The sequence below is a fragment of the Palaemon carinicauda genome, chromosome 35, assembly GCF_036898095.1.
Source record: "Palaemon carinicauda isolate YSFRI2023 chromosome 35, ASM3689809v2, whole genome shotgun sequence".
Classification (NCBI taxonomy): Eukaryota; Metazoa; Arthropoda; class Malacostraca; order Decapoda; family Palaemonidae; genus Palaemon; species Palaemon carinicauda.
Window position 1 is genome coordinate 27640776 of NC_090759.1, and position 15630 is coordinate 27656405.

The 15630-nt window shown below is 35.0% G+C and overlaps 1 protein-coding gene across 3 annotated transcripts in view; it reads right to left on the reverse strand.

Annotated features, from left to right (window-relative positions):
• The window catches only part of prd1 (pruning defect 1), a 145249-nt gene that overhangs the window by 84563 nt on the left and 45056 nt on the right, over positions 1-15630 (reverse strand). For all 3 annotated transcript variants that reach the window (XM_068358854.1, XM_068358855.1, XM_068358853.1), the window contains exon 2: positions 822-1020. In XM_068358854.1, the coding sequence (XP_068214955.1) occupies positions 822-1020 (199 nt within the window). The remainder of the gene's footprint in view (positions 1-821; positions 1021-15630) is intronic.

Here is a 15630-nt window from a genome sequence, read left to right on the forward strand (position 1 = left end):
TTTTTCCTGTTGGAGCTCCTGGGCTTATAACACCCTGCTTTTCCAACAAGTGTTGTAGCTTGGTAAGTAAGTAAGTAATAATAATAATAATAATAATAACAATAATAATAATAATAATAAAGTGGCAAGATTTCAAGGAAACAAAAGAAATGAGATCATAGCTTGGTTTAAAAGTCTGCAATTGTAAATAATAAACTATATAAATACATGACATACATTATAGAAAAATCGAATGCTATACTAATTGCAACTTTCTATACTTTCAGTAAATCATAAAGATTTTTCTTCTATGTTTTCAGCTTCGAAGCTAAAGGTAAGACAGTGACTAAGCCTTTTCTTAAAAAGATGAATTATTGTTAAAATTTCATGGGAAGATTACCTTGCAAAACTAATCCTGCAAAATTTTATAAGTGTGTCTGCAACATTAAATTTTATCGGGAAAACAGAAGCAGAACTAGAAACGCACTGTGAGAGGGCAGAACTCCGCTACGGCAGCTTATTTCTTGAAACCAGCTTGCCTTTCCCAGAATTAATTTAGACCGTAGGAGTATTTGTAGTGTGTGTTTTAAGTTTAGGGTTAATTCAGTCAACCTTTTGCTTGACCTTGACCTTTGACCTAGGACTTTCAAAATTGAATCACTTCCATGTCTCAATATAATTGATCGCTGAAAAGTAGCCAGGAAGTTGTTCACAAACAAACGGACAAACAGGGGCGAAAACATAACCTCCTCTCAACTTCGTTGGTGGGGATAACAACATCGCCCTCAACCTCCTGGTAGAGGAATAGCCTGAAACTATAAAAGCCTGGGCTGCCTTATTACCTTTGGCTATGGGTTTTGTTGCATATGGGAGGTTGTTGAGCATGGAGAGCGATGGCTTATCCAGAAGGGACGACACTGCTGCCCAGTATCCTCTGTTAAGGGAGTGCAGGCCGTGAAGAAGGGCTGCATCGAGGCTTAGCACCAGCCATCGCCCCGTGCAGGCCCGGACACATCCTACTCCACACCATTCTATCTGTGCCTGAGGATGAATAGAAAAAAAAAAAAAAAAAATATTAAAACATCACATAAAAAATTTAAGTCGTCCTATTAATATTACTATAATTAAGAGTAAACCTATTGCCCATGTCAACTGCCTGCAAAAAATGTACAGTAATTTAATTAAATTTATATGATAAATAATATTGCAATTTGTGAAATCATTATATAGCTTCTTAAAAACCGTAAAACCAATCAAGACTCCAATTAGATATAATTTCTGTTGTGCAGGTAGAAAAATAATCATATCACCGATGAATACTTTTGCTATACAATCATTACAAAAACTGGACTTGTCAAATGAAACATAGCACCTTCTAAAAGATTGTGTATCGTTTCAAAACTAACTGACAAGCAGCTCGCTTAGGCTAACTACAAATAAAATTGAAACACGTAAGTATGTACGAAATAAAATAGCGACATATTACAAGTAAAAATCCTAAAGCATTATTCCCTGGGTCACAGGAAACAATTGGTTTATGCTTACTGCTTAAAATAATTTTAAAGGTAACACTCAAAATACGAGTTGCAGAGTTATTCCAAGAGCTTCACACTACAAACTGAAAATATAAATCAATCGTACATTCACTCACATCTGGATCCATCTTGAAATGTACTCATCTTCCTTGGTTCGTATATCACTACTGTACTTCCAGACATTAATGAATGAATTTGAAATATGTTTATAATAAATATGCTATCAAACAGCAAACACTTCTGCTCATCTTCCTACAATAGACTATTCATATACACTGACGAGATTACAGATTTACAGGGTCAGGTCCATCACCAACAAGTCAACTACTTGGGAGAGAGAACAGAATACAGATACAAGAAAAATAATCAACAATGATGCTTCTTGAATGCTTTGTTTCACGCTATTACTAAATATGTTTACAAATAAACTCATTTAAAAAGGTTAAAATTTTTAGAAATTCGCTTCAATATATTCGCATACGATCGGAGTTGGTAGAGAAAAGCAAACTAGAATATACAGTTTGGAAAGTTACAAAACTTTTATAAAGATGCAATTGTGAGTGGAAAGGAATTTTCACTTCCTGTAATCAAAATTTTATTTCAGTACTGTATCTTCCTTGCGCAGATGTTGATGAGATACGCAACTCCCATGTTCCCGACTCGGTTTAAGCCTTAATAGGACAGGGAAGTGAAGAGGGAATCTGTACACAGTGAATCTCAAAGTTCTAAGACAGAGGGGACAAAACAGACACTAGACATTACAACTAGAGGCTAAAGGATCACTGCTTCTTCGTTCTTTGACGGATTTTTTTTTTTCAGTTAAAGTAGTTGCACAGTCGACTTTATTCACCAATTGATATGATTCCAATAACTCACTAAATGCTGTATCAAGGTTTGATGGGTCATCCATCCAAAGATTTAAGTCTCCACAAATAACTAATTCATTTTTCCACATGATAATCATCTCAATGAGTTCACTGAAGTTTTCAAAAATAGATAATGGCATTTGTTCTCGGTTTGTAAACTGTTATAATGGATTTTTTTTTTTTTTGCGTAAAGTTTATTTCTGTGTATTCAAGGCTTGTTACACTAGTTCTTTTTAACCTTTTAAATTTAAGTAATATATATGAATGAAGACCTACCCTCACCCTCTCTCGGCAACAAAGAAATTAAGTCTCTCTGATACGTAATTGTAAATACTGAACAGGAGAAGATTAGTATTTGTTTATACATACGACTTAATAAACAAAACGGTAAACAAAGGTAAACAACATACCAATTCTCAAAAGAAAGCTTCCAATAGGCAAGTTTTTTTAATCCACGAAGTATGAAAACAATTCGATAATAGTCCCGTTATGAAGTTCACAAATGCACAACATAAGCACATTACGAACACAGAAGTTTATTCACATAACATTATACACAACTATACATCGTCACATTTATTTCAGCACATGAATATGGAAAATAGCCCAAAATGTCATGGCCATTCCTCGCAACCATTTAAAAGGACACCGTAACCAGACTACTCCCTTGGCTTCCACGGTTCGCAGCAAACGACGATTCAGATGTCACACACATGGGAGCTGCAGCACGCTGGGATAGGGGCCATCTAATTGGTACAATTACATAATTAGCAATGGTGGGAGGGGGATGGGTAAGGCCTAGGGGGACGGGTAAGGCCTAGGAGGATTGGGTAAGGCGGAAAGGGCACAACAGGAAAGGGAGTACTGGGAAGGGGTACGATGGAGTGGGGGAGTAATGGCAGAAGGAAAGGGCAGGGCCTGACTGTGGGCTCGGTGTCATATGGTAGTTTAAAAAGGAGGGTAATTCATATATATTTTTTTTTCTCTCTCTCTCTCTCATAACATAGAAACTAAAGGCTTAAAATAAATCGCTCTACCAAAGACTCGCTCTCTCTCTCTCTCTCTCTCTCTCTCTCTCTCATAACAGAAACTAAATGCTTAAAATAAATCGCTCTACCAGACTCTCTCTCTCTCTCTCTCTCTCTCTCTCTCTCTCTCTCTCTCTCTCTCTCTCTCTCTCTCTCTCTCTCTCTCATAACAGAAACTAAAGGCTTAAAATAAATCGCTCTACCAAAGACTCTCTCTCTCTCTCTCTCTCTCTCTCTCTCTCTCTCTCATAAGTCAGACAAGATCATAGAAACTCTCTAAATGCTTAAAATAAATCGGTCTACCAAAGAGCAAGCGGAGTCTCCGCGGATGGACTAAAAAGCCTTTGAGACATCAAAAATCCTTGTAACACTCTCTCTCTCTCTCTCTCTCTCTCTCTCTCTCTCTCTCTCTCTCTCTCTCTCTCTCTCTCTCTTCGATACGTCATAACGGCAATAATCTTGCCATGAAATGAATAAATCCAATAAAGATGTCCATAAAACACCTTCATCTCATATAAAAATAATCTAAGCATTACGAGGCGATAATCAATGCATAATCTTATTGAAGGCCTGTTGTAAAAGGGTGTTTTTCAGCACTTAATTCGTACGCTAACTTGAAGATATAAAACCAAATTCTAATAGGGAAGTTCCTCAACTTACTAATATTAGACTTGCAAACATTCGAAGAGTAAAAAAGAAGTCTAATTGAAATTATAAATCTCAGGTATTGTATCAAAAGTTTGTAAACTGTAAAAGGATAATGAAATACTGTTATAAAACAATATTATATCATTTAATACAGTAAGCTAAACTATATTTGCAATAACCTGATATTATTTCACATGAGACGTAAGTATTTGCTGACTTTTGCCGCTGGAAATTATTAATTATTATTATTATTATTATTAGTAGTAGTAGTAGTAGTAGTAGTAGTAGTAGTAGTAGTAGTAGTAGTAGTAGTAGTAGTAGTAGTAGTGCTAAGCTACAACCCTAGTTGGAAAAGCAGGATGCTATAAGCCCAGGGGGCTCCAACAGGGAAAGTAGCTCAGTGAGGAAAAGAAACAAGGAAAAATTAAATATCTTAAGAAGAGTAACATCATTAAAATAAATATCCCCAACATAAACTATAAAAACTGTAACAAAACAAGAGGAAGAGAAATAAGATAGAATGGCGTGGCCGAGTATACCCTCAAGCAAGAGAACTCTAACCCGTAGACACTGGAGTCAGGTTAGGCCTACCCTAGTCTAAATTTGAACAAAATTCAATTTACAAAAAGCTTCTTGTAACCTATTAAGTTAATAACCTGTATTTATGCTGTGACAATAAACACAACGTTAACTAGAGGAGAACTCAGTAGTGTCTTATTTTGCTCTGAACTCCACTACGTACTTGTACTCCGATGTATTTTCTTCGCAATCTAATGGATTTGTCCTTGGGTCATATCCCAACATGTCCACTAAGTTTCAATGAAATTGTTTCAATAGTTTTTTACGTTATGTTGTTCACGATCAGAAAATAAACTAACAAAAATATTTGCCATTTACTAAATATTGCAATTATTTTCAAAGTACTGCTGCGTACTTATATTCAAATGTACTTTGTCAAAAATGTTACAGATTCATCTTTAGGTCATACACAACATGACAACAAAGTTCAGTCAAAATCGATAATGTAGTTTTTATGTAAAGTTGCACGCAAACAAATAAATAAACTAGGATACAGACGACAGGGGTGAGTGCATAATCCTTCCCAAAATCTTCAAGTTTGGCGAAGACAACAACCATGCATTAATATACAAATATCAAATAAAAGCGCATTTCATCTAAAGCATCCAAAAAACGTAAATGTTGTTTACTTCTACGTAAGAGCCGAATGATGTCACGTCCAGTAAATATGTATCTGCCTTTCGGTAAAATTCTAAAATTAACTTAAAAAGAACACCAATGAGCATTAATACAATGCAATACACCACCAAAAGCAAAGTATATAAAAATAAAAAAAATCCTGATTTTACATCAATTTTGAATCAAATAAATTTCCCTTGGCATATTCCGACAACTCAAAAATTCTTCACTAAATTTCAGATACAGAGTTGGAACGGTGAAAAATGTAACAATCTAAGTACCCCAAAGCTTTCAATCCTGAGCTTTTGTCCTATAGGATAGAAAACAACGTTTGTGAGCAAATTGTGGTACAGCTATTTACAGAACAACCAATATCCTACAACACGGTCATGATAAAAGGTATCCCGATGACTGCAAAGTGGATACGAATGAAATTGATTTTCCTCTCATTGTTAAGGAGATACGATGCGTTGCAAGAGCATGTATTCATTTCTGTTATTGCTGCGTGATTAACAACAACTAAGACACTGCAGTTACGATAGAAATAAATAAAACTGCATTAATCAATGCCACCTAACACCACGAGAAGCTATAAGGATCAAGACCCATCTTGTTCGTTAACCGTTCTTGTTACAGTTTTAAAGGAGACTCGGCTAAATAGTCATTTGACTGTCCGTCTCATTGGCTTCTGTAATAATAATAATAATAATAATAATAATAATAATAATAATAATGCTTTTTCCATGGGTTCTAAGCACTATTCGAGAATCTTACCGCTTTTCCTAATTTGCAATGCTGATGACCTCGAAACTTTTCACTCGCTTCTCTTCCCCAAATCTGCATATTACTATCATCTCCTCCCACACCTATTGACGCAAAGGATCTCGGTTAGATTTCGCCAGTCATCTCTATCTTGAGATTTTAAATCAATACTTCTCTATGCATCGTAGGTAGTAGGTTGGCCGGGGCACCAGCCACCCGTTGAGATACTACCGCTAGAGAGATATTGCGTCCTTTGACTGCCCGACATTGGATCCTTCTCTCTGGTTACGGTTCGTTTTCCCTTTGCCTACACATACACCGAATAGGCTGGCATATTTTTTACATATCCTCCTCTGTCCTCATACACCTGAAAAAATGAGATTACCAAACAATTCTTCTTCACCCAAGGGGTTAACTGCTGCACTGTAATTGTTCAGTGCCTACTTCTCTCTTGGTAAGGGTAGAAGACTCTTTAGCTATGGTAAGCAGCTCTTCTAGGAGAAAGACACTCCAAAATCAAAATATTATTCTTCAAGTCTTGGGTAGTGCCACAGCCTCTGTACCATGGTCTTCCACTGTCTTGGGTTAGAGTTCTCTTGCTTGAAGGTACACTAGGTCACACTATTCTATCTTATTTCTCTTCCTCTTGTTTTGTTAAAGTTTTTTACAATTTATAGAGGAAATATTTATTTTAATGTTGTTACAGTTCTTAAAATATTTTATTTTTCCTTGTTTACTTTCCTCACTGGGTTATTTTCCCCGTTGGAGCCCCTGAGCTTATAACATCCTGCTTTTCCAACTAGGGTTGTAGCTTAGCAAGTAATAATAATAATAATAATAATAATAATAATAATAATAATAATAATAATAATAATAATAATAATAATAATCTGCTGAGTCATCAGTCCTTAGTCCTAGCTTGGGTGGAGAGGGGGCTTGGGCGCTGATCATATGTATATATGGCCAGTCTCTATGGCATTGTCCTGCTTAATAGGGCAATGTCACTGTCCCTATAGGTCTATCAGCAGCCATTGCTTGGCCCTCCTTAGTCCTAACTTGGGTGGAAAGGGGGCTTGGGCGTTGACCACACACACACACACACACACACACACACATATATATATATATATATATATATATATATATAAATAAGTATGTATATATATATATATATATATATATATATACAGTATATATATATATATATATATATATATATATATATATATATATATATATATATATATATAGTCAGTCTCTAGGGCATTGTCCTGCTTGATAGGTCAATGTCACTATCCCTTGCCTCTACCATTCATGAGTGGCATTTAAACCACAGGTTGTATACAATGAGTCTTCTTATAGTTTATATAAGACATATATGTTTTTAACGTTGTTAATAGTTTATAAAGGACATATCTGTTTTGACGTTGTTACTGATTTTAGAATGATTTCTTGTTAATTTATTCTCATCATTTATTTATTTCCTTATTTCCTTTCCTCACTGGGCTATTTTTATCTATTGGAGCCCTTGGGCTTATAGCATCTTGCTTTTCCAACTAGGGTTGAAGCTTGGCGAATAATAATAATAATAATAATAATAATAATAATGTCTCCATGGCATTGTCCTGCTTGATAGTTCAATGACACTGTTCCTTGCCTCGGCCATTCATGAGCGGCAATTAAACCACAGGTTGTATACAATTGATATAGATATAGGTTACAGTCTCTTAGAAAGAAAAAAAAATAATTCTACCCGGAATTGAATCCATCTCAAAACCTACTCAACCGCTTCACAGAATCTAATTGAAATTCAGCAAGAGCTTTCCGGTATATTTTGTTGACACGACAATCAAGAAGAGTGAATGCACACCTCCAAGCAATTTCATTACGGAAGGTAACAGAAAACACATCGAGTAACTCGAAGATAATAAAAAGTTATCGATTTGGCTTCAGTAATTAACTTCGTGCAGGGTATTAAATATGAATGAGGAAAGGGGAATGGTAAAGAAAAAAAAGTGTCAACTCTAGTGTAAATATAATTTAAAATAAAAATATAGAATAATAATGGTAAAAAAAAGTGTCAACTCTAGTGTAAATATAATTTAAAATAAAAATATAGAATAATAATGGTAAAAAAAAAGTGTCAACTCTAGTGTAAATATAATTTAAAATAAAAATATAGAATAATAATGGTAAAAAAAAAGTGTCAACTCTAGTGTAAATATAATTTAAAATAAAAATATAGAATAATAATGGTAAAAAAAAAGTGTCAACTCTAGTGTAAATATAATTTAAAATAAAAATATAGAATAATAATGGTAAAAAAAAGTGTCAACTCTAGTGTAAATATAATTTAAAATAAAAATATAGAATAATAATGGTAAAAAAAAGTGTCAACTCTAGTGTAAATATAATTTAAAATAAAAATATAGAATAATAATGGTAAAAAAAAAGTGTCAACTCTAGTGTAAATATAATTTAAAATAAAAATATAGAATAATAATGGTAAAAAAAAAGTGTCAACTCTAGTGTAAATATAATTTAAAATAAAAATATAGAATAATAATAGACTTAAGTAAAATTATAAAATATAAATAAAAATAATACTAAAATAGATTTTATAATTGATATTACTATTACTACGCTTTAACATCAACAGCATAATATAAAACATTTATAATCTGGGGTTTTTTACGTTTATTAACTGAAGAACATCTTTATCCTTGTAATTAAGATGAACTGAGTTTTCACAAGTATCAAAATAACAGTGGAACTTCAAAAGTACAAACTTGCTGCAAATGTTTTTATGTTGAATAGGCTGATATGAGTCTTTTTATAGTTTATATATGAAATATCTGTTTGATGATGTTAATATTTTTAAAATATCTTATTTTAATTGTTCATTGCTTCTTATAGCGTTTATTTATTTCCTTATTTCCTTTCCTCACTGGGCTATTTTTCTCTATTGGAGCCCTTGGGCTTATAGCATCTTGTTTTCCAACTAGGGTTGTAGCTTAGCTTGTAATAATAATAATAATAATAATAATAATAATAATAATAATAATAATAATATCATGTGTTAATAAACAACCCTACAAAACGTCATGTTCAAACTGCCACCAACATTATCAAGTTTATCGGTAAGTTATTCATTGGACCCTTGATTAATTAATTACAATAATTATTGCAATTACAACCATATTATACAAAAGCACTTTACGTAAACGATAACTTCCTGGGTAGGGATATTGAAATTTTGAAGAAAAAAAAGTTATTCGGCATAATTTCTGGTTATTTATATTGATTGAAAACTCAAAACATGCTACATGCAATTTTTAAAGGTTTAAAGGCCGATCAATAATGGCAGAGGAAAGAACATTGACACTGTCCTATCAAGCAGGACAATGCCCTAAAGACTGACCATATACATATGATCAGCGTCTAAGCTCCCTTTCCATCTAAGCTAGGACCAAGGAGGACCAGGCAAAGGCTGCTGATGACTCAGCAGATAGACCTATAGGCTCCCAAAAACCCACTATCCTTAGCTCACAAACATGGTGAAGCTGCAGCGACCAAAGAAACTATCGAGACTAAGCGGGACTCGAACCCCAGTCTGGCATTCACCAGTCAGGGACGCTACCACATCGGCCACCACAACCCTCAAGGATAAGAACAGAAAGTAAACAGGAAAAGAGGAAAATGTAGAAGGTATAAAAAGTAAGACTATAAAGAAATTCAGCAACCTTTCACTGAACTCCCAATATGACCAGGACAATCAGAGAGGAGTGTTAGCATCAGTAAAGCCATTAAAGGATTTTTTTTTTCACGTCTACTGTCTCTTTTGAATCCTATAACGTGTAAGTGTCAAAGTGTTTTTCTTATAATTTCATGTGCTACATGTATTAAATTCTTGCATTGGTTATATTAGATCGCGTTAGGATACTAAAACTAGTATATAAACCAAGAATGAAGTACTATCCAGATACAGTGTATCTTCAAGCTGACATATACTTACACAAACCATATATATATATATATATATATATACACATATATATATATATACATATATATATATATATATATATATAACAAATTAAGCCTTTTCTACTCCACTGCAAGACAAAGGACTCAGACGTGTTAATTATGTCCGGATTTTGGCCAGTTTTCATTACCACGTTTGGCAGTGCTGATTGGTGATGATAAGGAATTTTCTTCTGATCGCTCACAGCAAACCAGCCTAGTATGGGTGGTCCTGATCTGTACGGCTTTACTGATCATGACGATAAGCTATCCCTTTCACCACGTTAAGGTATCCCCACTCAGAAAGGATATAGGGAGTTAAATGACAGGACAGGATTAGAAAGGCAACTGTAAGAGAGATTACTCAAGTGTCTTATGTGGATAAGATCATGATGAGGGGTAGATGGAGATGGTTTTGGCATGCTATTCGCACTCCCCAAGAGAGATTAGGTAACCAAACTTTCAATTGGGCTCCACATGGCACTAGAAGAGTTGGAAGACCCAGGCCTGCATGGCTGAAGTAGAAGATGATGAATGGAGAAGTATTGACTTGAAAGCTCAAGATAGAGACGACTGGCGAAATCTAACCGCGGCCCTTTGCGTCAATAGGCGTAGGAGGAGATGATGATGATGTGTGTGCACGCGCGCATATCTTTTTTAGATAATTGTGAGACATGTGTCACTATTTGAGTACCAGCTGACAATGGTGCCCCTTCACAACAAGATCTCCAACTGGAGCCTGACAAGGATCGAACCACGTACCTCACGACGTGAGCCCAACGCTCTGTCAGTTACCTATATATAATCGTCGGCAAGATATATAAGATGAGATTAATCAAATGGTTATAATTATTGATTCTTACATTCTAGACTATGGATCAAAACGTTGTAAGAAATTCATTTGGTAAATCAAATATTATTATGTGTTTCTAAACAATGCACTGAAAGGGTTATTGTGGCCTGAATGGTAACATCTCTGTCTGGTGTTTGCCAGTCGGGGGTTCGAGTCCCGCTCAGACTCGTTAGTGCCATTATTGTCTGCAATCTCACCATCCTAGTGAGCTAAGGTTGGGGGTTTGGGGAAGCCTATAGATCTATTTGCTGAATCATCAGCAGCCATTGCCTGGTCCTCCCTGGTCTAGCTTGGGTAGAGAGGGGGCTTGGGCGCTGGTCATATAAAATATAGTTAGTCTAGGGTCTTGTCCTGCTTGCTATGGCATTGTCCTGCTTGCTAGGGCAATATCACTGTCCCTTGCCTCTGCCATTCACGAACGGCCTCTAAACCTTTATGGGTACCTTCCAACATACAGGGTATCGCACTGTAAAAGAAAAATCACATTTAAATGCATAGACACCTCTCTCTCTCTCTCTCTCTCTCTCTCTCTCTCTCTTTATAAAGGTACCTTCAAACAGACCGTGCATCGCACTGTGAAAAATCTCTCTCTCTCTCTCTCTCTCTCTCTCTCTCTCTCTCTCTCTTTAAAGGTACCTTCAAACAGACCGTGCATCGCACTGTGAAAAAAAATCTCTCTCTCTCTCTCTCTCTCTCTCTCTCTCTCTCTCCACATATAACAAGTTAATACCCAACAATCATAAAAGCGTGGTGTGAAGGAGTACCTCAGCTTTGGCAGAGTATTGATCTTCACAAAGGCTAGCGCAACGCAATCCACATTCGAACGGTTGAGTTTTTATTTATTTATTTGTTTTTTATTTTAGTTGCCAGTAGAGGCGAGGTCGTTTACCGGTCCTTAACCTCGTAATGCAATTATGAAGGTCGGCCTTATGGACGAAACCTTACGAATTCACGGGATGAATCGAGAGCTATTGTCGGCATATGATGTCCGAGATTCCTTAAAAGGTTAGCTTGCAAAGTGGAACTCTGGTGTACTTTTTCCCGATGAATAATAATAATAATAATAATAATAATAATAATAATAATAATAATAATAAAAATAATAATAATAATAATAATAATGATGATGATGATGATGATGATGATAATGATGACGATAATAATAATAATAATAATAATAATAATAATAATAATAATAAAAACATTCTTAATTTAACCTGAGGCAGTAGGTCAAATTGGAAAAAAAATGTCTAAGTTTTTTATACCGAGAATGCTTAAAAAATTGTTTCCCCAGCAAACATAAATAAATCACAAGCAATATGTATGAGGCCATCCAGACAAATTACAACAAGCGTAATTTACATTTATCAATTAGATATGTAATAAAAAATCATGCCACTACTCATTTCAGTTTCCCGAATACAAGAGCATTACAAAACGCCTTCACTGAATTGAGATAAACAATCACAAAGATAACTATAAACAAAACAATTCAGATTCCTTACAACAGAAAAATCAAGTGAGGCTTCTCAAAGAACCTCAGCGAGAACTGAATAGGCTAATCAATTATGAACACATTAAAATAACAGGAAATTCAAGAACAGCTTGCTGAGGTATCACAAAAAAATAAACACAAAGATGAAAGGTTTCATCCATACTTCCCCAACAACCATCACCAGAAGACAAAACTGAGAAAAAAAATGTTCAATTAAAATTTTTGCAATATACGATCACCAAGACAATGCAGATGAGAAACCCTCCTTCAGGTTTCTCCAACAAACATCAATAATGAAAGTAAGAGAAAACCTTTTATTCAGGTTTCTCCAACAAACATCAATAATGAAAGCAAGAAAAAACTTTTTACTTAGGTTTCTCCAACAAACATCAATAATGAAAGCAAGAAAAAACTTTTTACTTAGGTTTCTCCAACAAACATCAATAATGAAAGCAAGAAAACCTTTTACTTAGGTTTCTCCAACAAACATCAATAATGAAAGCAAGAAAACCTTTTACTTAGGTTTCTCCAACAAACATTCATAATGAAAGCAAGACAAAACCTTTTATTCAGGTTTCTCCAACAAACATCAATAATGAAAGCAAGAAAAAACTTCCTACTTAGATTTCTCCAACAAACATCAATAATGAAAGCAAGAAAAACATTTTAATCAGGTTTCTCCAACAAACATCAATAATGAAAGCAAGAAAAAACTTTTTACTTAGGTTTCTCCAACAAACAGCAACAACAATAATGAAAGCAAGAAAATACATTTTACTTAGGTTTCTCCAGCAAATATCCATAATGAAATTAAGAGAAAACATTTTATTCAAGTTTCTCCAACAAACATCAATAATGAAAGCAAGAGAAAACCTGTCATTCAGGTTTCTGTAACATACAGCCGAAAAAACTTTTTGTGTTTCGAAAACAACCACACAGACGCAAAACTCTTTCTATACCCTACAACCACGAAGTAAATAAAACTAAAATTAAATTTGGGCCTCCATGTTTAAATTTTCAGAATCAAGCAAAAGGCTTCCTCGCATCTTCAATAAAATAAAAAATGCTAACCAGCACAACAGACGGTGCTGTCAGGAGAGCGGAGGCGACCCAGAAACGAAAGAGAAAGACCGACTGATGATGGAATATGCAATGAAGCTAAAACGCTGGCATCAACGCCAATTTAATAAATGACGTCAGTACGTTGAGGAGACAGGGGATCAGATTCGATTTACAGCTGCTTCTGGTTTTTCTCTCTTTTAAGGTTTAAAGGACCCTCGTGAATGGCAGAGGCAAGGGATTGATTGATTATGAGTTGTATGGCATCCTGACATCTGAGGTCATTGACGCCGAACAGAGGCAAGGGACAATGACTAGGGCAATGTCACTGCAGAGGTAAGGGGACAATGACATTGCCCTAGCAAGCAGGACAACGCCCCTAGAGACTGACCATATAAACGTATGATCGGCGCCCAAGACCCCCTCTCCATACAAACTAAGACCAAGAAGAGCTAGGCAATGACTGCTGATTACCCAGCAAGTTAGACCTATAGCCTCACCCTAACCCCCCAACTTTAACTCAAAAGTAGGGTAAGGTTGCAGCCACTAGAGGAAACTAACAAGTTTGAGTGGGACTCATAATACCAGTCTGGCAATCACCAGTCAGGGAAATGCAAATGCAGGATTATGATGATGCGCGCTCTCTCTCTCTCTCTCTCTCTCTCTCTCTCTCTCTCTCTCTCTCAGTGAGTGACATGACCCCAAACAATATCCATACAATATTGGACGAGCTTACGGTCTTCATTTCAGCGACGCGAAATTGAAACCAAGCTTTACTATGAGCTGGGTCCTGCGAAGCCTTGTTTGCAATCAACCCTGTCTGTCCCTTTCCTCCCTACGTTCATACCCAAGGCAAATGCGATCCCTGCAAAACTTATAAGGCTTGAACGTCTAAGCGTGTCCCGAGACACGTATATACGGACGCGATTAGAATGTGGGGGGCGGAGAGGGTTTGCTTAGCTTGAATGAAAAATATGAATCATATCCGTCATCTCTTTACAGGTTTTTTATACTATTGGTGTAACTATTGTGAAAGTGTAAAATGAGATATGCAGCCTTAGTAGATGAAATACAAATGAATAACTAATCTATTGTTATTTTTTTATCGTTTATTTACTTCCTTATTTTCTTACCTCACTGGGCTATTTTTCCCTGTTGGAGCCCTGGGGAAATAAAGCATCTTGCTTTACCAACTAGGGTTGTAAGCCCGGGCTAATAATAATAATAATAATAATAATAATAACTGGGTCAGATAAGCTTATGACTTTTCGTCATAAATAATAATAATATCAACAACAACAACAACAACAACAACAACAATAATAATAATAATGATAACAATAATGATAATAATAATAATTGGGCTGATAGGCTTATGAATTTTCGTGATAAATAATAATAATAATAATAACAATAGTAATAATAACAATAACAATAATAATAACAACTGGGTCAGATAGGCTTATGATTTTTCGCGATAAATAATTTTCTCAAAACGTCCGAGGTGAGAAATTTTGTCAGCTTAAAAAAAAAAAAAACTTAAAATATTCTCATTTTCAGGTCAAGAACTTGTTTTCCTTTTGACTTTATCATTCCCTCGGAAAGACAGGATTAGGTTTTCCCTGGTGTCCTCCCCATTTGCTTGTTTGTTTACTAAATATCCAGAAGAGTTGTGAAGGAGTTTCTAGGAAATTCTGAGGAGTGCTACGTTGAAGGCTATGTAGTACTTTTATAAGTATATGTAAAATAAAAATAAAATATTTATGTAAATATACTACGATGTATATATGTTATAAATTGTGAGATTGTAAGTGTGTATTTCATAATAAAAAATAAACAAACAAAAAACATGAAAATGAGCAAGACATAGTTGTTTCTTGACAGTTTCTATTCAAACATTTTAACCTTTCTTTTCCCCGGTTTAGGTATAAGACGTAAGTTCAACTTAATAGTAACCTTCCAATTATTTTAAATCACAGCTAACGATATTCACCTCACATCAATAACTTGAACATATTTTCAAAAGCAAACAGATGAAAATGCATAATCGATTATTGCAATTCTATTCTTAAAAACTAAATTACTTATTTTTCCCAAGAGGAATACATACTAAAGCACTATAACGTTGTGGTGGCCAATATGATAACGTCCCTGACTGGTGAACGCCAGACTGGGGTTCGAGTCC